The sequence below is a fragment of the Carettochelys insculpta genome, chromosome 4 (assembly GCF_033958435.1).
Source record: "Carettochelys insculpta isolate YL-2023 chromosome 4, ASM3395843v1, whole genome shotgun sequence".
Lineage (NCBI taxonomy): Eukaryota > Metazoa > Chordata > Testudines > Carettochelyidae > Carettochelys > Carettochelys insculpta.
Window position 1 is genome coordinate 19,985,679 of NC_134140.1, and position 23,550 is coordinate 20,009,228.

Genomic DNA, 23,550 nt, shown 5'->3' on the forward strand with positions numbered 1-23,550 from the left:
CAGCTGAGAAGACACACACTTACTGATTTTTATAAAATCCTGGATAATTCAGTAACAGAAGAAAAAGATTTTTGTTCACTTCGCCATCTTGGTTGATGCCCTACTGTTCCTTCCTTCCCACTTGAAAAATGGACATTGGCTTACCACAGGATGGGAATGATGGCAATGCCATGTGGGAATATGATGTCAAATACCAGTGAACATACACCGACTGCTACGGGGATGAGGGAACCCTGGGATAGGTTCCCACAATGCATTCCTGCAACAGTCGATGTTTTCCAATTGAGTGTGGATGCAATAAAAGTCAACTTTGTGAGGAGCATGTGGGGAGATGAGGATAGAGAAATTCAAACTTATGAAACCCAGAGTTACAAAAATTCATAATAAATTCGAATTTATCTCATAGCGTAGATGTAGCCTTAGCTGTGATCACCTAAAAAACTGTGATGACATGGTATTTATCAGATTTGGTTTTTACCAGGTAAAATAATAGTTTCTACTGCCTAGTGAAAAACTAATTAGCTTCAGTTTAAGGTATTTTCTAGCAAAAATCTGCTTCATTAATGCATACAGCACTGCACTTAGTTTTAGTTACGAAGTCAAATTATTGCCTTATGTAACAAGAGAGTCATAGATTTTATTTGCACATACCTAAATGAAATTAAAACTGCAATGGGTATAAATAAGAATATATGTACAATGGAATGTCTGTATGCATTTTGATGTGGTAGTTTGTTGAGGAAGTTATCTGACATTACTCTATTTTTTAATATTTTCTATAAACAAAAGTTAAAGATTTTTGCTTATATGAAAATGACAATAATGCAGCTTGTTTGGCTTGGAGCATGCAAAGTTGCAGATTTCCAGTTTAAGGCCATTTGGTTATGTAGCATTCTGTAACAGAAATTCAACTTTGACATAGTAGAGAGACCAAAACTGTTCCTTAGGTCTGAATGGATGTATCCAAAATTTGAAGAAAAAATAAATCACTCTATCTGAACTTGCTGGATAATGATGCAATTCTTTTTCCTAGCTTCTGAGTTTACACTGGCTTTAAGCCAATATTCGCCATCGCCCTGTCCTAAACTAGATCTCCCTTGGAAAGTGCCAATCTTGATAAAGAAAATAAATTGCATACCCCTGCAATGAACAAGTTTTTAAGCCCAGGAAGTTCATAATGAAGCTCATTTCAAAACCTTTTAGCAATAAAATTTGAAAATATTAAATTATTTATATATTACATTTAGATTTATGCAAATATTCTTTATATATATGCACAAGAATCTCTGCCCTAGCAAAGACAAAGATGACTTAGAAGGTACAGACATTTTGATTTTACAGCTGCAATCCTGCAAATGCTCATGTACATACTGACACTACATACAGTAGTAAAGTTAAGCAAGTCAATGGGACTATTCATGGTAGTTAAGTAAAGTAGGTGCACGACTATCCAAAGGATCCAGGTCTGAATGTTTAAATTACATTTCTTATTCATTTCTAAGAGAATGGCAGACAACATTTATTCTTATTGCGTATTTGATCAATTTTACCAAAAGGTTACCTGCCAAAAATTACATTTTTTCCCCCAAAGAAAGAACAATGAATTGTTTTCAAAGCCTTAAGTAGAGCTGAATCTGCATTTGAGACATGATCTCTCAGTCTTTCTACATCACTTCCACACATACACACAAGGCAGATGGATCACGCTCTCAACATTAAAGTAATGGAGTTATAGTAAATTATATTATTACCTGTTAAAAATGCTAAAGAATATACTGGTATAATACAATATCAATATGTATCACAAGCTTAGGAGCGTACTCATTTTAAAATATCCTGAATCAATAACTAAGTTACCAGGACAATCACATGAAGAAAGAATTTGGCAGGCACATGCCAAAGCCACAATGAATTGCACAGCAAAGTAAGTATCCCAATAGTTCTAATGTGAATGTCTAAAAGATTATTTGATTTTATTGTTTAATTTTATATATACTTCAATTACCAAAGATTTAAAATCTTTCACACAAAAACGTTGACAGTCTATGTAAAAGTAATTAATATTACTATAGATGAGTGTTGATGTACTGCTAACAGACATTTTATTTAACTCTCCCTCACTAGACACATAATTAGAAACTAGCACTACTTGTACTTAAAATAATTCAAATGCTTTTGAAAACAAATAAAAATCTGAGTTGGACTTTGTAAAAATCCAAATGAGATAAACTTGAAATAAAACTGCACAAAGGAAGTCTCACACTGGTTAACAGTTTACAGACCATGAATCATATTGAAGTATGAACACAGGAGAAAGTACTGGAAGCAAGTATTTGATTCCATAATCTGAAAACAATTCTCCACATCCCCTTATAGGTGAATTAGTGTCACTAAATTCCTTGACAAAGAAAAAAATGTCATCTTTGTACCTAAAAATGGGGCACTGAGGAGAAGTTCCCAGAGAGAGAGGTTTGAATGGAAATCATGAGCAAACAGTAAAGGCCAAATTAAAGCGTCTACAGGGTGTTCGTTAGATGGACTACGTCTTACACTAGCCAAAAACTTCGAAATGGCCATGCAAATGGTCATTTCGAAGTTTACTAATGAAGTGCTGAAGTACATATTTAGCACTTCATTAGCGTCTGGGCAGCCGCGGCACTTCGAAATTGATGTGGCTCTCCACCACGAGGCTCATCCAGATGGGGCTCCTTTTCGAAAGGACCCCGGCTACTTCGAAGTCCCCTTATTCCCATCTGCTCATAGGAATAAGGAGACTTCGAAGTAGGCGGGGTCCTTTCAAAAAGGAGCCCCGTCTGGACGAGTCGCGTCAATTTTGAAGCGCCGCGGCCACCCACATGCTAATGAGGAGCTGAATATGTACTTCAGCACTTCATTAGTAAACTCTGAAATGGCCATTTGCATGGCCATTTCGAAGTTTTTGGCTAGTGTAGACATGGCATGATGTCACAAAGTGCTAAGTATGAAAACTGCTCTACGTTATTGGCCAGCTTGTCTCCTCTGCTTATATGAGGGGGGAGGCAAATCCTGGCAAGTATGCTAGGAGCGAGAATATCAGCTTCATGGCCATCATGCTCCTTGTATTCTGATCACATGGCAGCCCCACTGCAGCTCCTCTGGCATTTTGTTTACTGTAAGATTAGGCGTGCATAGCATCAGCTGTATTTTGAAGCATCAATGGCTAGCTCACTACTCCACGGAGATTAACTTTACCAGATTGATGCACTGTATTGCGGGACCAAGCTGTTTTGCCATGGGGGCTGGGAAGGAGTATGGAAGAAGTCTTATGTACAGATGGCCACTTCTGTCTGGTGATTCTCCTGAGAACTGCAGTATCTGGGAGCTCAGAAGATTTATCTAGAAGAAGACTTAGTCTTTCATTTGAAACATAAAGCTCTCAAGATGTAATCTTTAATTGCAATGAAGTCCAAGATATAAAAACAAATGCACATTCATATTGATCACTCCAAGCAAACTTACCCTGTGTTTGTTTTTGGGGTATAGCTAAGTGAAGTATTCCAAGGAGGAAATTGATAAGTTCTGGTACAAATCTTTGAGACAATGATACGTATTCCAGCAACAAACAGCACACAAACAATCCCTTAACGACATCCTGTAGCGTCATGACTTGACACTAACAAAAAATAAAAAAATCCTTGCATTAACATATTAGTATAAATATTAAGGATTTATGCCCCAAGGAAAAATAACCTCTGATAGCAAGATTTTAATTAGTTTCACAAAAATGTATGATAGGTACAACAGGTCATTCTTAGCAGCTTTTTAAAAATAAGCAAGTTGATTTTTTTTTGTTTTTTTTTACCAGGGTCATTTTTAAAACATGTTTCTCCTCAATAAAATCTGAAACCTTACCTCAGTGGAAGGAAGATATACAACATTCAGTAGAAACCTCGCCAAAACTATTTTAGCCACTAGAGGGCACTAAGGAGCAAAAGGTATTACTTCCTTTTTATAATCTTGCCTTGTTTCTGTGATCTCTATAATTTGTTCCCTGATATGTTGTTAAATTTAGGTCCTACAGTTCATTCACTTTTAGAAAGGAACTAAATAACCACTGGATTTCAAAGTAATTCTGCATGTCATTATTCCACCAAGTTTCGGTGTTGCATGTTGTAGCAGTAACCTCATATAATGCCACACAACAAAGCAAACGCTCCCACTTCATCAGATTTATGGAGCAGAATTGAGATCCTAGGGAAATATAAAGCAAGGAGTTGCGCTAGGAGGGAACGGGGGGGGAGGGGGGTGAACAGAGGGGGAGGTGGAAAGCAAAAAAGAAAAGATAATGGGCTGAGGAAACACCATCCTAGATGATGCCACCGCACATCTGGTGGCCGAGCTATGCTACTTTGTCCTCACTCACAATTACTGCCAATCTGGGGAAAATTTATACCTCCAAATCAGTGGCACTTCCATGGGAACATGCACGGCCCACAATATGCCAACATTTTTATGGCTGACAGAACATTTCCTCAGCCCGTTTTCTTTTCTTTTTCTCTTTTTCATTTTTTTCTCACCTCCTACTCTTCCTCACACTTCTTGCTTTATATCTCCTTAATTTTTCCATTTCTGCTCCATAAATCTGATGAAGTCGGGCTAAACCAGCAAAGCTCATTACCTAATAAATAAACGTGTTAGTCTTCAAGGTGCTACAGGACTGCTTGCTTTGTTTTGTGAAGATACAAAGTATCACAGCTACCCCTCTGGTCTCATTTAACACCCAGCGTTCACGTGTGCAGTTTTTGTAGGACAACTCAATGAATGTGATCTTGTCAGAGTAAGGCTTTATTTTACTCTGAGTGGAATGTCTCAATAAAAATAATTTTCCTGGCACTTACTGATACAACACAACACCCAGTACCAAAACAAATTCCTAGATTTTTTAAAAAAATTCTATATATATTTATCTTAATATCATTGCATTTTAAACTTGGAACATAAGGAAGAAACGGAAGGATTGAAGCCTTATACTGAAACAAAATATTACAGACATACCTTAGTAAGTAACTGACTCATGTATATGAAGGCAGGTGTTACTACTGGGTGCCAGAAGTCAGAGGTAGGAAACAGTATTGCAGTAATTTTCAGATAAATAAGCTAAAAATGATATAAATAGATTAAATTAGAATACAATAAGTAACTGTTTCTGAGCATCTTAATTGGTTTTACGTATGTGATGACTCTGGATGTGGAACTGCCACGTAGTAATTTCAAGAACACTTTGAAGTAACAACTGAAACATAACCTAATTACTGAGATTAGACGGAGCAAATCTCTGCAGCAGTGGAATATTAAATTATATGTCTATATTACTTTATTTTAGTGGGAGCTGTTTGTTTTTCCAATGAACAATACAATGCCTCCCTAGATAAGTACATCACAGCACAAATCTGAAAGACAACGTATGGTTACGTTTATACCAGACACAAAAGTTGACCATCAATACGCAATTTTAGCTATGCCAATTGCGTAGCTAAAAATTGACTTAGCAGTCAACTTCAGTGTCTGTCTGTATGGAAGAAGGTTGATGGGTTTGTTTCTCCTATTGACCTTCCTTAATCCTTGTTGCTCATGAGGAGTTCCAGGGTCGACTTTGACCCCAGAAAGTGCTGTTTCACACACGTGCGAAACAAAACCCAAGAAGATACAACCTGAGCCGGTCAATCTTCCATGATAATACAGACCTAGCCTCAGTGATGAAAAGGACTAAACAGCTTTTAAAGACCATTCTCTTACAAGCTGGACAGAGAATTGTTTGGTGAGCTAAGAGAAGAGACCCAGACCCAGACCCAGACCCAGACCCAGACCCTGACCCTGTTGATGTTGGATGATTTGGAAGCTCAGACTTATTAAGATTCCTATGTCAAAAATTGATAGTTTTCCTCTATAGTGCTTTTGTTCTAAATAAAAAAATTATTTGCTGTAATGATGTGTTTTATAACTGAAGCTCAGAGGGAAATGAACTGCAAGCACTGAAGATAAGTCAGGCCTGCTGAAGCAATCATGGATGATCAGAGAGGACTTCCGTTTATGACCCAGTTTAAGAATTCCATCCCAAAAGAACAGAAGAGGTCAGAGGTTCAGTTAACCTGTGATAGTGTCATAGGAAATATAGAAGGTAGAAGTGGACACAGTCCTCTACTATGCATCCACAAGCACTGCCCAAACAACACTGGACAAACTCTAAGAAAAATCTATCTTAAATCTGCTCATTGTCTCCTCTTTGTCTGCATTAACCCAATACACTAGTTATAATCATCACTCCTTTAAGCCTAAAACAATTAGGCAGGCAGCTTCCTTTGAATCAAATACTGATTTATGATTTGTCCTTTAATCGTATTACCAAACAATAAGTTGTCACTAATTTCAAAGAATTACATGCATCCTATCCTAGATGTCCAAATAATCAAACTGCCTATAGTTTGGAAGAAGAGTCTATTCACAGATTTAGGACAGCCAATAAAACTATGACTCACTAGTAAAGAGGGAAGCTCAACTATTTCAGTGCAAGGTCCCTAATTTATTATCTATCTTATTTATACTTCAGAACATTTTATTACATCCACAGTTATCTTAGTAAGTGATTGCAGAAAACTCATTGCATGGTGGGATACTAAATCTCTGGGGGAGACTTTATATTAAACAGTTTATTTAATGGAGGAAAAAATATTTGCATTTGAACAATCTTGCCTTGCTGTAGGTTGTAATAATTTTAGCATTATTATTAAGGGTTGCAGGGAACACAATCAAGTTAATGTTCAGTTATTTTAATACTGAGTACCCTTTCCCTGGGAAATCAGTTAATTTAGAATCAAAGTGTTTTCTCCTGTTAATTAAAGCTGCTGCTGCTGCCATGTTTCTGTTCTGTAATATTAATTTATTCCAGATGGACGATTCAGGGTACAGAAAACCCACAGAAACTGCATTGTGTCATATTTTGAATTAGAAGCTGTGAAATGCAAAACATTTGTCACCCTGATATTTTACACCAATAGAAAAAGCAACAGACTTTTCCAAACAAAATGTGTTAATTACCACATCTAGCCCTGGAAATGTTGCACGGCCTTTGACTTCAATAATTTCTTCCATCTCATGTGCAGCATCTCGAAGGACAAATTTAATGCTGTTACTTGCAGCTTCAGGAAACATCTGGCAAAGACTGTACAACGGTCTACAAGAAATACAAGTCACCAAAAAGTTACACGATTTATTCTGGTTGAATCTTTCTAGTCAGGCACCCTTGTGACCTGACTGTTGCCTAACAAGAGAATTTGCTGAATCACAGGAAGTCAATATTGTCTAGCAGCATTACCAACAATTCTACATTGAGAACCAAGACTGTTGGCTGTAAACTAATTTTATGGGGCTATAGGAAACTTGGCCACAGCCATGACAAGTGGACATCTGGCTAACTAAAATTATGCTGGACCATGGATGTTGCCAGAGCTAAGTGTACCAGACCAGAGAAATTCAACCTGCATTAATAAAGAATTAGGATTTTTAAGCACTTTTGGAAATGTTACTTTTTCAAAGCTAAACACAAAGCATAATATTTTGAATAAAATTACTTTTGCAAAAGACAATTAACTGGTGCACAAATATGGCTGTTAAGGTTTTGATTTTCTAGAGTGACATTTTTCATTAAGGCTTGTGAAACGTGCCTTTACTTAGAGAGGTATGAGGGTTTTTAAATATACACATTGCCAATGCTTAAATATACTATTGTCCTCAAAAGTTATGTTAAAGTAGCATGATCAGAATACCTCTTTCTGAATTTCATGACCCTTAAAGTTTGTGTTTAGGTACTGAAATATAGGCAGTATGTATTCAGAATGCTATGATGCTTAGTTGCTGCTCAACAGGCAGTGGGACATAGTTTTATCATTGTTTTCCTAGATATGGCCTTCTTAAGGTCACACTGTTATAAAGAAAAAGTGGTAGCAGTCCTTATATTTAGGTTGTCTTACACCTTCTACAGCAGTTCCCAACCTTCTCCTGACAGTGACCCATTTTGACAATTCAGGAAGACTTGGACTGTGTCTACACTACCTTCCGACATCGAAGGAAGGATGGTAAGTAGGGTGTTGGGAGTTTATTAATGAAGTGCTGCACTGCAATGCACATGCAGCACTTCATTAAGCAAATTCCACCCCCACGGCAACTTCAAAGTTTTAAACTTCTAAGTGCTGGCTCATGTCTAGCCGCAAATAGGAGGGACTAAGGAGTAAAGTGACTTCGAAGTACCCCAGGCACTTCGAAGTACCAGCAGGTGAGCTGCAGCTAGACGTGAGCCAGCACTTCAAAGTTGGTGCCGTGTGTGTGTGTGTGTGTGTGTGTGTGTGTGTGTGTTTAATGAAGTGATGCATATGCAGCGCAGCACTTCGAAGTTGCCGCCGGGGGTGGGTGTGTGTGTGTGTGTGTGTGTGTGTGTCTTTAATGAAGTGTTGCATATGCAGCGCAGCACTTCATTAATAAACTCCCAACTCCCTACTTATAATCCTCCCTTCGAAGTAGAGAGGTAGTGTAGGTGACCCAAGGAAATTCAAGAACAGGGGTGGGAGAGGGGCAGCACTATAACTAGCTAATTTTGCGCCTAAGACAAGAATATAGAATTGTCCCCCTTCATATTTATATATTCATAATAGTTATTTCATAGAAAAGGGGATATATATATATTAATAAAATAATAACACTACATTTACTATAGTTAATCAGAGCTGTAGTGGTAGAAAGACATTCATCCCAAACTGTTTCCCCTGGCTTAAACCCCACGATCAGGGCCTAGGGGCGTCACACTCAGGGGCAAGTGGAGGCTAGGGGAGTCACATTGAGGGGTTAGGAGCCACTCGGGGGCTGGAGGGGGCTACAGGTGTTACACTCAGGGGCTAAGAGTCACACACAAGGGCTGAACAGGGTTAGGGGAGTCACACTCAGGGGCTGGAGGGGGCTCGGGGAGGCACGGGTACCCCTGACCCTCATGGCTGGAAACCGGCTGGGGTGCAGAGCCCTGGGCAAGCAGCACCAGCTGAGGGAACCCCGGCTGGGATTCGGGGGGGGACGACCCCCAACCCCCACAGCTGGAAGCTGGCTGGGACAGAGCCCTGTCCAGCAAGTGCCAGCCATGGGAACCTTGCTGCGGGCTAGCGGGACTCCACCTCCCCCAGAGGCTAGAAACCAGTTTGGGCAGGGAGCCGATCAGCTCTCAGCCTTCGCTTCCAACCTCAAGCCTCCCAACCACGGACCCAGGCCCCCACCTCACCAGAGCTGGGTGCTGCTCCTTGGTATGCAGTTCTCTGCCCCACAGCACTGAAATGGTTCTCAATTTAACTGACGGCTGTTAAGCCAATGAAGAAGTTGAGTACCACTTCAGTGTGAACGGCTTCTTAAGAGCTACCCAGCCCAGCCAGCAACCCTTTTCAAATGTAATCGCGACCCCATTGGTTGGGAAACCCTGCACTAGAAAGATTTCTTGTGACTTTTTTCCCAAAAAAGCTTTAAGCAGTTTGTAGCTGGGCTTTGGAATGGAACAGAGACAAAGTCCTCAGGCTACAGAAGTTCCTTTTTGTCCCATGAAATTCCATTCATTTAGATTGAGATATAAATCATTAAAAACCACCATTTCCTTTCCTTTGCTGGCATGGGTCAAGAAAAACGTGTAGCCTGCCAAAATAACAATGCTAAACATTCTAAACAATTTAGTCCATGCCACAACCAATGTGCTGGCATTGACATGTATACTGCTCAGGAAGCATCTGGGAATGTTAAGAGCAACTATAAGTGGTGAGGTTGCAGTAGAGCTGAGCCATGCTCTTCTCTCCCAGAACACAAACCCCAGACTGAGAACATAACTCTAGCCTCCCCACCCCACCTTCTCAGGGTCCTCCATCTCCCAAGGAGGAACGAGGGTGCTGGAGCAAGCCAGGATTCCACCATCACCTCCTAATCATGCACAAGGTGCAAGAGGCCCACGCTTGCGCATAACAACCTTCTCCTGCTGCAAGCAAGCATAGTCCTGTAGTTCAAGTCTGCACTGCAATGCTGACAGTTCATGGTTTAAATCCACTTAATTATGCATGATGGGGAAATTGTTAGTTGCATTTTTTACTCTCTTTCCTTAAAAATAAAATAAAAAGTGGTCATCAGGAAATTAAATATAGAAAAGCCATCTATTCTGAGAGAAAAAATATTTCAGTTGAAAAGTCAATCACTCAAAAGTTAGGTGATATCAGATTTACATGTATGCATTATGATACCTTCCCTACTTAAGTTATCACATTTTGCACTTGGTCCGCTAGCTCACTCAGTGGACAGAATGGATACAGGACAAAATTAATGTTGCAATGGGCAACCATAAATCTGGCATTGCCTAACTTTCACATACTTGACTTAGTAAGCTAGTAGTTTTCATTTACCATAGTTTCTGTGTGTGTAATTATATTTCTAGAGCTCAAAGACCTAAGGAAGATCTCTTGCTTACTGAGAATTCTATAAATTTAATTCCGGATGCTGGAAGCTTTTTGATATAATTAATGACTTAGGTACTAAAAGAAACAATGTTAAAACACAATGAAGTAAATGAAAAAAATATCAGTAAAGTTAAATTTTCCTGACACTGAAAGTAAGTAACACATATGCTTTACTACCAGGCAACCATCTTTTCCCTTTGGACCATGAAGGAGTTAAAGCAGCGGTTCCCAACCTTTTCAAGATGGGGACCCATTTTCATAATTCAGGAAGACTTTGTGACTCAAGGTAATTCAAAATGGTGTGGGGGAGGTTCTCCTCTGGGAAAAATGCACCTCCCTCACCACCTCGACTTAAACCCCTCTCAGCCCCAAACCAGTCCCCCACCATACACCTACCTCCTATGAGCTCTTCACACTGCTGCTGCTCCTTCTCCAGGCCCCTGCAGCCTCCTCCACGTGGCTCCCTCCAGCTCTCCTACACTGTTCCCCCACCTGCAATGTGGGCAGTCCCCTGCCCTGCCGCACTGAAATGGGACTCCGTTTAATTGGTTTAACGGACGGACCCCTCCTGCTGGCCATTAAACCAATTAAATCGAGTCCCACTTCAGCATGGTAGGGCAGGAGCTGGGAGCCAGAGGAGCGAGGGCTGCAGTGGAAGGGGCTGCAAATGGATCCATAAAGAGCCACATGCAGCTCGGAGCTGCTCAGCTGGCAACCCTTAGAAAAACCTACTGGTGACCCATGTTTGAGTCCTGAGCAATAGGCTGGGAATGCTTGGGTTACAGTCAACATCTTTCGTTACTTACGGAACCAATTTGTCAATCGTTTTGAGCTCGGGTGGCTCCATGCTTGCTAACCCTCCAATATATTCCAGAAGGAAGCCGAACAATTTCTGCAAGAAGCAAACCAAATTAAAACTATTAGTTTTTTTAATTCTTGCGCGCGCACACCGACCCACCCCCTTACTTAAATACAGATACTTTAAAGAGCGCAGAAAAACAATGAGACACAACATAGCAAAAGAACCCTGCCTAGGCCTCCAATAGGTACATTTTGGATAAAGTTTTCTGCAAATAATGTGACTATAACACCACCACTTTTCAAACTGCTCCTTCAATATTAAGCAAGTTCATGTTAGCAATCAAAGTTAATTTTAAAACTCATAAAACATACTTCTAACTTTGCTTTGTTTCCTACTGCCAGGCTGGGATGATTGCACTTCTGAATCCTCTCTAGGATAACTAGCTGTTCTTCTATTAGTCTTCCAAAGAGTAAAGATTTAAGTTTCTCACAGGATTCTGGAACTACAATAAAAATAAAACCTAAACTCAAGCACACCCAGTTCAATTAAACTTTAACATGAATTAGAAAACAGTTTACTAAGTTAACCAAGTTCTGGAAAATAGCTCTGTTTCAAATCTGAAAAAAACAACACAACCGGTACAAATTTTATTAAGTTAACATGTTAAACATTAATAAAGCAATACTAAGATGGTTATTTAAGACACAGTATGCAATCATTTAGTTAAAGACTGGACTGCACAATGCATGCAGGTGTGTCCAGACCTAAAGCTGTAAGAAATGTAAAAGAATCTACACACTAATGGAAAAAAAAAGAACGTGCGCCACAGTTACAGTGTTTTATAAAATCTTAAACATTGTATTTCCTTAGAGTTCTTTTTTAACTTAACTTCCTACTTAAAAACATAATGCTAGATTCACTTTAAACTACTATATTCAGTGTACATTATTGTTTCACCTGCATCACATGGTAACAGCAAACTCTGACAAGTGGTTTGAATGGTCGTCTAATCTCAGCATATCTTATTTAAATACTGTACTTCAGTATTCCCTACTGGCATATTAGTCTGGTGAAATATTCAGTTAGCAACAATAAACATACCGAACACATGCAGAATAGTCTCCGTAACAGAATACTGGAGTTTAGACCGAGATCTATGGTTGTGGAGAAAGAAACTGTGAGTTTCCTCTCAGACAAATTGACTTTATTACAGACACAATACATACCTGTTCCTAGTTTTCAACACATACTAGAGAATTATTGTGGATTACTTTTTTGTAAAACAGCACTATTCCGCACAGGCTGCAGGTCAGTTCTTGGGGTAATAATGGGCATAATCTTACATGGAACAATTTCAATTAAGGCTTTCTGTCTTTCACTTCTAGGGTTCAAAGGGTCAGTAGATATAGCCTACTCAACACCTGGATAGAAAATTATCTTCTCAGGCTACACAAAGAAATTCTTTTTGCTGGAAGTGAGTTGCATTTTCAAGATCTGAAGAATCATGTCCTGTATTTCTTGGCCAGAAGGAACGGAATTACAGTAACTCTTTATTTTACCCTGTAGTTCTGTTCCTGCAAACTGTTACTTTAAGTGATGCAATGTTAGGCAAACATAATTTCCACATAAAAATTAATGTAAACGGAGGGATTAAGTTCCAGGGAATTTTTTTCTCTAGCAGAGAAAAGGCAGTGTATACATATAAAGGATAAGTCTTAAACAACTGTAAACGACTGAATCCTGTACACAGCGGTGATCACTGTAAAGCTTAGTTGAAAGTGGAATCAGAGGGTGGAGTATGTAGCAACTAAATGACATACTAGAACTCAGCTGAACCCTCGAGGGTTAACGTTGTTAATACTGCCTTACCTGCCAGAGGCAGCATGGACTGAGGGGATGGGAAGGGGAGGAAACACAATAGATGCATGGCAGTCTCTGCAAGCACTTTCCTGCAGAAACTGAACATGATGATGAATCTACGCTATCCTGCTGGAGCGCACCACTCTCTCCTCCGGACAGTATGTGCGTGGCTACAAATGACTTAAGGGAGCAGTGAACAACTTTAAATGAGCAGGGACTCTAACGGATAAGCAACGTAACAATGTTAAGTTAGGAGGTACTGTATGATGTGGAACATCTGACACACAGGAACATACTTCCAAAAAAACCCAAACACCCTCTCAACCGAGTCAACCAATAGAAATCTTACCAGGAAATGTGTATGGAAGCTCAGATTTGGCAGCTTCTATCTTAGCATTTTGTTCTTCCTCACTTTGCAATTTCTTTTCATTTCCTCTGTGTTTCTTTTTCTGGTCTTCATTTGCAATTATCTCTTCCTCACTTCCCATGTCAGATTCAAGGTCAGAGGGACTATCAGTAGCATCATCTTCCTCAGCACTTTCCTCTTCTACATCTCCTCTAGTAGGTTCTCCTTCATTTTCTTCTTCATTCTCACCATCTCCTTCATTCCCATCTTCTTCCTCTTCCTTTTCAACATTTAGCTTTCCATCCTATTAATACAGGAAAAGAAACCATAAAATAACTTTCAGGAATACTGTTGGGTTTTAAATTATAATTTAAATAAATGTCCTTACTTATGTTACTAGAAACACCTCAGAGCATAATCCTCTCATCTCTGAGTTTGATACAAATGGAATCTTATTTAAAATCCAGTGGTATACCAGGTGGGCAGGTTGGAAATGAAAGTTTGGCTTGGACAGTACATAGAAAATGGGGTATCAGATGTAGAGGGAAGATGGAGAAAAAGAAACCAAGAGGAAGAAAGGCAGGGAGTGGATTGGCAGCAGCTGAGCAGGAGGCAGTCACGTAATGTGTTGAAAGCAGGAAGCTGGGCAGCCAAGGGAGTAGAGTGCATAGCCAAAGAACTGCACCATAAATGGAAGACTTCACCTCTATTTAAAAACTGTCTTCCTTGGGACTTATGTATGGACAGAACAAAGTGGATTTGGCCCTTAGTACGCATTTGATCCCAAGATGAGAGAAGTCCTAACAACTTGAAGTGAACCTGAACACTTGAACTTGAATAGCTGCCAGAGGGCCAAATTCTGCACTGACTTGCACATTTTGTAACTCACTGTCCACAATGAGATTAAAAGGAGTTAAGACAAGGAAAACTTTGGCCCCTGAATAAAATTTTACTCACTTTTATTCCTGTTGGCATGGAAGAACTAATACAGGCCTGGGAGAGGAATCTATTTATAGTCTGCCTCATATACCATACTTCGCTTCAGGATCTTTAATACTGGTGATTATCCAAAAGGGAGTTTGTCAGATGCCACATACAATTTGCAGCAACAGAGCCATAGTTTTTTATTTGTTAACTAAGTACATCTGACACTGAGAAAATGGAAGACAAACGCGAAACCCCACTAGGCTGTTTTCAAACAATCATTTTCAGAGACGATAAGCATTCAGAAAAGCCAATGCATTCAAAACACAGCGATTCCTCCATCTCAAGGGCAAAGGTGATTTTTATGACAACTCTGATCCCTTGCTGCTGCTGAGAGGCAAACAGCACAAGCGAGAGGTGGACACAGGAGTTATTTAATAACGTTTGATTTAAGTCCCTTTTATGCTCCCCCAGTTAAGGACTGCTGTGTACCAGACAGATCCTTCTGGGTATAGGGAAATCACGGCTATATCCATTATGCTGATTTGATAGAAGTGGATGACGTGGGAGCTACAATGTGGATTACACCACTAGGTGATCTCCCTATCTTTGGGTGGTCTTCTCTGTTGGCTTTAGACTGCTATACACTGCCAGCATGGCCAAAGCAGCCCTAATACAGGAGACAATCTGGGCCACAATTTCTTATATTCAGGGAACGAACTTCATATGGAAATTTCAGCATCTACAGAAAAATAATAAATTGAACAGAAAAAATAACTTTGTTTCATTTGAAATCATTTTCTTCATTTAAGCAACTTTGAAAGTGACTGTACCACAATCAGATTCTTACTTTGTAAGAAAGTAAACGTCTGTCATCTTTATCCAGGATGAAGCCATCTGTTAAATCATCAGCTGACACATGCTTGAGTTTCTTTTTGTTCTCATGTTCATCTTTTCCATGCATTCGACGCAGTCTATCAGCCTGTGTTTTAAAATAAATTCAGGAGAGGGACAATAAAGTATATATGACATAGATTACTTGGTAATGAAAACTGAAGAAAAGAAAACCAAAGAGAAAACACATTTTTAACTAGCATTATTCAACCAGCAAAGGGAAGGAAGGAACAATAAAAGCAGATATAACATATTAGCCTGAAATCTGAGTTGCTTTGTTTTGGTAGGTGGCACTGGTAAATTAGACTGCATATATTCTAAATCTTATTTAGAAGGCCTTGAAATATCTCTTATTTACCAACAGCATTGTGCATATTTGGTAATGAAATATTTATTTATGCTCTTATTAAAGAGAAAGCAGTAACTTCTTTAGCATTATATGGTTCTTCAGCATACATATATATTTCCTATATTTAAAAAGGGTTTGAACAAACTATAAGCCTTTGAAAGGAATTTGAACTCCATAAGTATCTATCAACTGACTTATCAAGTAAAAGAGAGAAAGCCGTGTTAGTCTATATACTATTAAAACAAAAAAGCAGCCCAGTAGCACTTTAAAGACTAACAAAATAATTTATTAGGTGATGAGCTTTGGTGGGACAGACCCAGTTCTTTAGACCATAGCCATACCAGAACAGACTCAATATTTAAGGCACAGAGAACAAAAATAGTAATCAAGGTTGACATATCAGAAAAAAATTATCAAGGTGAGCAAATCAGAGAGTAGAGGGGCGGGGTGGGGCAGGGGAGTCAAGAAGTACATTAAGCCAAGTATGCGAAAGAGCCCCAGTAATGACCCAGAAAATTCCCATCCCAGTTCAAACCACGCATTAATGTGTCAAATTTGAATATAAAACAGAGCTCAGCAGCCTCTCTCTATTAAGATACATTGATGACATCTTTATGATTTGGACCCATGGTAAAGAGACTCTAGAAGAATTCCACAGAGACTTTAACAATCTGCACCCCACCATCAACTTATGCCTCGATTACTCCACAAGAGAGATACATTTCCTGGACACTTCAGTACAAATCAAGGATGGCCTGATTGGTACCACATTCTACTGGAAACCCACCCATTGCTACACTTACCTACACGCTTCTAGCTTCCATCCTGCATACATAACTAGATCCGTTGTTTACAGTCAAGCCCTTAGGTACAATCGCATTTGCTCTGATCCGACTGACAGAGACCGAAAACTACAAGATCTTTACCAAATATTCATAAACCTGAATTACCCACCAGGAGAAATAAAAAAAACAAATCGACAGGACCAGATGAATACCCAGAGACCAGCTACTCCAAGACAGGCCCAAAAAAGCCAAGAACAGAACGCCACTGGTCATTACCTACAGCCCTCAACTCAAACCACTGCAACAAATTATTGAAGACCTACAACCCATCCTTAATCAGGCTGCCACACTCCAGAAGGCCCTATGTGAGAGGGCTGTTCTCTCCTACAGACAACCTCCCAACCTTATGAGTATTCTCACCAACAACCACAGTCTAGATTGCAGGAATACCAGTTCTAGAACTTTCCCTTACAACAAAGCCCACTGCCAGCTTTGTCCACATATTTATTCTGGAGATACCATCACTGGACCTAATCAGGTTATTCACAGAATCATGGGCACATTCTCATATTCCTCAACTAACATCATATATGCCATCATATGCCAACAATGTCCACATGCTTCGTATATTGGACAGACTTCAAATTCTTTCGGACAAAGAGTTAATGGGCACAAAACAGACATAAAAACACTCCTGATCCACAAACCTGTCAGCCAGCATTTTAGTGGAGTGGGCCATTCTGTTAATGACTTAAAAGTTTGCTTCTTACTGAAGAGGAATTTTGACAACAGCCTGGAAAGAGAGGCTGCTGAGCTCTCTTTTATATTCAAATTCAACACATTAACATGTGGTTTGAACTAGGATGGGAATTTTCTCGGTCATTATTGGGGTTCTTTTGCATACTTGGCTTAATCTAATTCTTTACTCCCCCCCGCCCGGCCCCTCTACTCTCTGATTTGCTCACCTGGATCATTTTTTTTTCTGATTTGTCCTCCTTGCATACTATTTTCGGTTCTCTGTGCCTTAAATATTGAGTCTGTTCTGGTCTGGCTATGGTCTGAAGAAGTGGGTGTCTGTCCCACGAAAGCTCACCTAATAACTTATTCTGTTAGTCTTTAAAGTGCTACTTTTGACTGCTTTTTTGTTTTGACTTATCGAGTTGTAACTGAGCTGTGGGATATTTCCCCCACTTGCAAGTAGCTGGGCTTGGTGCTAGGTGCACTGAATGAAGAAGAGGAAAAGAATCCTTAACCCTGTCACCCTCATGAGTGGCTACTGAGCAGCACTGTGGTCACAACAGAAGACTTAATACTGCTGTAGCCCTGCAGTTCTAATCTGATATTTCTATTTGGTGAAAGATCAATTTATCAGAAAGCTTTTGTCCCTACCAAGACCCACTTTTTGTGCACTAATGTCCAGGAAGCACTGAGCTATATACTGCACGGTGTAGCCTATAGGGATATGTTAGCTTATATTATATATCTACCTTATTCTTGTCGCCTAAGTCTATATTATATATATTACTTGCTCTTACAGTAAACCCCAGGTTATCCGGTATAATCAGGAAAGACGGATGATCAGATTCCCGAAAATGTTGGATAATTGGGGCGGCAGGGGAGAGAAGAGGTGGTGCTGCGGGCCCCTTTTGCAGGGAGGGCATCCAGCTAATTGGGGCGAGGTGCCAGGAGCCCTGCTGCCTACTGGGCAGGTGGGCTGCAACAGAGTTGTGGGGGGAAGATTATCCAATTCCCAGGTATCCATCATTCATTTTTCCCCCCATACCGTTCCAGGCAGTGTCAGATAAAATGGAACGTTGGATAACCACGGGGTCAGATAATTTACAGTATCTGATTCTTCCTTCTACCTTTCACTGTTTTATTCCATTTTAGCAGTAATGCAAGAGGCCTACAGGGATTGCACTCTGTAAGACATCAGCTCAAACCAGGTAGATGAGGACATCTGGACATTTCCAGACAGATACAGATAAGGGGAAGTGCATGTGCATTCCCAGACTTTTGTTTAACTAGTAGATGGGACTTATCTTGTGTGGTGCCAAAATGTTATGACCCCATCAGATCAACCATCCTGTTTATTGCAAAGTGAATGCCAAAAGTCACCAAGGGCTGTTAAGCGGTATCTTTTGGTATCTCACCCCAAAATGCCCATTCTGGAAGGTTGTTAATGAGGCTGCAATGTAATATCTTATGCATATTGAAAGGGGGTGTTGGTTCCATTCCCAAACCAGGTATGCATGCCCTCAAAAGGTGCGGAAGTCTCATTTTGGTTTAAAATGTTGGGCTGAAGTAACATAGAGGGACATATAACACCCCACGACTGACAAAGAGATAATTGTGTTAGTCTGTATTCTACCAAAACAAAAAAGCAGTCATGTCCCACTTTAAAGGCTAACAAAATAATTTATTAGGTAATGAGCTTTTGTGGGACAGACCCACTTCTTCAGATCATAGTCTTATCAGAACAGACTCAATATATGATAAATCATAAACATTGTTATCAAGGTTGGCAAATCAGAAGAGCAGAGGGACAGCAGGCAGGTGTGAGGTAGGGAAGTTAAGAGTTAGGTAAAACAAAGTATGTAAAAGAGTCCTTGTAATGAGTCAGGTAATTGCTGTCCCTGTTCAAACCAAGCGTTAATGTGTCGAATTTGAATATGAATGTTAGTTCTGAGCATTCCCTCTGTAGTGGGCTGTTAAAGTCTCTTTTCAGTAGAGCACAAACTTGCAGATCATTAACAGAATGGCCCACTCCACTGAAGTGCTGGCTGACAGGTTTGTGTATCTGGAGTTTTTTGATGTCTGTTCTATGTCCATTCATTCTTTGTTGAGGAGCGTTTGCAGTCTGTCCTAAATACATGGTGTGTGGGCATTCTTGGCACACGATGGCATACATGATGTTTCCCCACAGCTGACAGTGGTTTCAGTTCTCTCTGTTAGTTTTCTTCTCCTAGTACTAGTCTCTCTCTAAATCTTTAAAATCTCCTTAGTCTAACATTATTTCACCTCTCACTACCAAGGGCATGATGCTGGTCCTTTAACTCCTTGAGTCCATCAGGAGGACGTGTAAGTATGCGTAGGGTGTTATTCTAGGTCTATCTGTATTTCTATACTGTTTTTATGTAATTAATCAAGACAGATTAATCTGTATGTAATCACCACCTCAAATATTTTTTAAGTGCAACAGACCTTGTGCTGCTCTTCATCATTTGTAATTCCTTTGTGTGAATGCTGAAGATCTTGAACCCTATCTCCACGTAGCTCTTCTAAGTCCATATAGCTGTGGTCTGGGGTGGAGGGAGAAACTAGAGATTCCTAGGTCATATTGGCAAGCTGTTACCCAAAACCAAAGTCCTACTCAACTTCCCAACTCCTAGTCAACAATAAGGAACATGGAAACCTTCCCAGGCAAATCCTATCCCTTCACAGACCAGATTCACATTAGCACAATTGCCAGGGGACCTTATGCAGCTACAGGAGGGAAGCAGTGCAGGATTTGCCCAGATGTCAACTCAGCTTCTGTGCACCATACAGGCTCATCTAGAAGTTTAAGCATGACTTAGGTCTTAATAATACATAAAAGACAGCCAGGTGCTACAAATTCTTAACTAAAAAAAATTATTAGTTCTTTTGCCATGTCATTTCACATGACAAATATTCAGCCCTTATTTTTATTGGTCAAATTACAAATCCATGAAAAACAATAGATCAGGACATCAGTGAAGTGATGTAATCAGCACCAGCAGAATATGAGAGGGGACCTATTCTTAGACTGTTTTCTGCAACTTTTAATATGACTACTTTTAAAATGAGGTTTAAAAAAAGTGTAAGAACTCACTATCAATGGGAGAGCTACAACACAGCCTGAAACACTCATACCTCTAATTTCTGAAGCCTTTCTTGCTCCTCCTTTGCCAATTCTTCCTCCGTCTTCATCCTGTCAGAGGGCTGTGCCTTCATCTCAAACCCAAGTTCTCGGACAATCATATCATACTCATCAGGCTAAAGAAATACACAATTTCATAATTAATATTAAGTTTCCGTGCTCCTCTGGATCATTCAGGAATTACTATGATTTGGCTCTGCAGAAGACAGGTCAACACAATACAAGATCATGGGAGAAAAATTCTCATTCTACAAAACAGGGGTGGCCATGCAGCTCTTCAAGCTAAGAAATGCACAGGAGCTGCACGCTGGGAGTACTTACTGCCAATCTGTGCACATGCCCACTTCTTGGAGGAAGAAGCATGTGGCGTCGGCTGCTCACGTCAGTCATGGGCATTGGGTGGGGAGTAGGGTTGCCAGACTTTTGGGGAGGGTTTGCAGGACAGGAAGCCCCACCCATGGGATTCCCAGAGGTGGGGGAGGAGGCTGCCGCTCAGCCAAGGAAAGGTGCACCTCAGCTTGCTCTCAAATGCAGGACTGCCAGAGTCCCCTTGCCCCGCAGCTGGTGGTTCCACAGCTGAGGCTGCCTGTGTGGCTCTGCGCCCTAGCTGGATCCCAGCTGCAGGGTGGCCAGGGACCTCCTGCTCCCTGGCCAGGGTTCCCATGGCCGGGGCTGCCAGTGGGGCTCCATGGCCCAGCTTGCTCCCAGCTGTGGGGTTACTGGGGTCCCGCAGCTAGGGCACAGAGCTCCACCGGCAGCCCCAGCTGCAGGAACTCTAGTTGGGGCCCAGGAATTTCCACGACAAGTCCTGTGCCCTGCATTTACACAAAAATTTCCCGTGGGACTTGTCGTGGAAATTCATGATTGTCCTGCAGATTGCAGGATGCCTTGCAACCTTGGAGGAGAGGAGGACTGGGTTAGAGCCAGGAAGCTGGCTCTGCGGGAGGGCATTGAGCCACATACCATATATATATTGTTATCTAGCTATATAAAAATTACATAATAAATGTCTTTATAATAGTTATACATTATATAGGTAGACAGACAAAAGATAAATATATAATATGCAACTCTTTGCACTCTATCCACAGCTATTTTGGCTCTTCATCTCTAACTGGCTGGCCACCCCTCCAATAAAATATACACACACTCGTAAATATGTCGTCATAAGAAAATATATCCCTTTAAAAATACAGACAACATATTTAATAATATACTCGTCACTTACATAGCACTTTTTAGCTTCAAAGCAGTGTACAAAACATAGAAGTTATATCTTGGCTAGGAAGACATTATCCTCATATGACAGAAGGGGAATCTGAAGTACAGTTAATCAACCTTCCCAAAGTTACATTGCAAACCAGTGGTTGAGATGAAACTTGAATTCTGAAATTCCTAATTCCCAGTCATATGTGTAAGCAACTACACCATTCTAGTTGTCTAAAAAATTTAATTCTGACAAAATTTTCCTCTTATATTAAACCAGACTATGAATTCTCCCCCAGCTACATATGAATGCAACAGAAGATCACTGGCTTCCACTTTCGCTGTAGCCTACAAATCTTTAAAACAAAACAAAAAAAAAAATCTACAAGGGTCTCACTTAAATTTAACACATATTATGACTATCCCTAATTAAAAAAAAAATGATTAGATATTCATGGCATATGTATGTCTACCTATTAGAACATCTGGGTTCACTTTCACAATTAACCTACTCAAACCACTAATATTTCCCCTCCTTTTTTTGTAAGTGTCAAGGAGATTTTATATGCTAGATGAGGCAGAAGTGAAGTTAGTGACACGGACATCAATTGCTAAATTAGAGAATTTGTGTTCAAGAGACATTTCAAAGGCACTCACAAACTCAGTCAATGCCCTTTTCAAGCAGATGCTAATTCCACAGGAAAATGTTTGTGTCTTACAAATAAACCAGAATGTTATTCGTATTTTTATGTAACAAAAAAATCTCAAATTCAACAGCTTATAAAAAGGAACAAAGTGTAGCCATAATCATAATGGACTTACTAAGAAAGTCTTAAAATACTTAACAAAAATCCTTTTATTTCTCTAAAATTACAATCTACTTCAGATTCTTCCAGCCTCTCAATTCTGACATGGAACTCCCTCCCAAGGCTGTAAAATTCTTTCAATATAACTAGAACACAGGGCACTGTAAATACCTGAATTAGAAATGATCACCTACAAATAACTAATGAACAACTTCCCCCATAGCTATCAACTACTGCTTTGGTTTCAGTAATGGAGTTAAATCAGTAAAGGTTGCAACAAAATAAAGCTGCACTGCCAAAACCTTACCTTGGGTTTGTCCTTTTCTTTATCTTTCTTCTCTGACTTGGGTGTTTTGTGAGAGAGAAGTGTTTGGATTTCTTTCCAATCAGTGTCAAGTTTTTCTGTGAGTTCCAAGGCACTTTCTCTCTGAGTCTGTCTCTCTCGCTAGAAAAATTTAATATATGCATAACATAATTACTGGCCAATAATTTATGCAATTGCACAAGAAAGATCATCTGTAGTACCAAGAGCAAATGAGGTCCCTATGTAGTCAAAAATCAAAGGTATAATAAAACATTTGTGCATATCGACTCCTATTTTGCAATATTCAGCACCTTTGGTGGAGGAACTAGTATAAACCTGAAAAGGGTGACACAAGCGAAGAACATGGTAAAACAAATTAGCCACCCTAACAGAGTTCAAAGGCAGCGTTTGGGAAACCTGCAGAGAGGCAGATACTCTATACCAGTGGTCCGCAACCTGCAGCTCCGGAGCTGCAGACAGCTCTTTAAGTAGCCACTTGCAGCTCCATGTGCTACTGCCACTGACTTCACATATGGCTCTGGAGGCAGCCGCTGCTTAAACGTAATTTATTAAAAAATCAATTCTGTTTAAGTGGTGGCAGCTCCAGAGCCACTGAGCAGTCAGGGGTAGCAGGGAGCAAGGAAGTGAGAGCCATCCAGCATGGGGACGCTACACATGGGTGGAAGTCAGCTGGTGGGAGAGTATGGGTGGCCGAGCCTGCCCCTGCGGGAGCCATGCAGCCTGCCAAGAAGCCAGTGGGGAGCAGGGCAGGAGCTGCGCATGCTGAGGCAAATTAATCCTGGGGATGGGTTTGCAGGATGGGGAGGGGTAAAGCCTGGGGATTGGGGATGGATTTGGGGGCTGAGGT

General features: G+C 40.3%; 1 protein-coding gene across 3 annotated transcripts in view; it reads right to left on the reverse strand.

Moving 5' to 3' along the window:
- The window catches only part of NOP14 (NOP14 nucleolar protein), a 43,692-nt gene that overhangs the window by 5,360 nt on the left and 14,782 nt on the right, over window positions 1-23,550 (reverse strand). For all 3 annotated transcript variants that reach the window (XM_074992395.1, XM_074992392.1, XM_074992394.1), the window contains exons 6-14: window positions 22,686-22,823; window positions 20,360-20,482; window positions 15,288-15,419; window positions 13,517-13,817; window positions 11,679-11,809; window positions 11,312-11,397; window positions 7,075-7,210; window positions 5,035-5,136; window positions 3,499-3,652 (exon numbers count right to left, since the gene is read on the reverse strand). In XM_074992395.1, coding sequence (XP_074848496.1) covers window positions 3,499-3,652; window positions 5,035-5,136; window positions 7,075-7,210; window positions 11,312-11,397; window positions 11,679-11,809; window positions 13,517-13,817; window positions 15,288-15,419; window positions 20,360-20,482; window positions 22,686-22,823 — 1,303 coding nt within the window. The remainder of the gene's footprint in view (window positions 1-3,498; window positions 3,653-5,034; window positions 5,137-7,074; window positions 7,211-11,311; window positions 11,398-11,678; window positions 11,810-13,516; window positions 13,818-15,287; window positions 15,420-20,359; window positions 20,483-22,685; window positions 22,824-23,550) is intronic.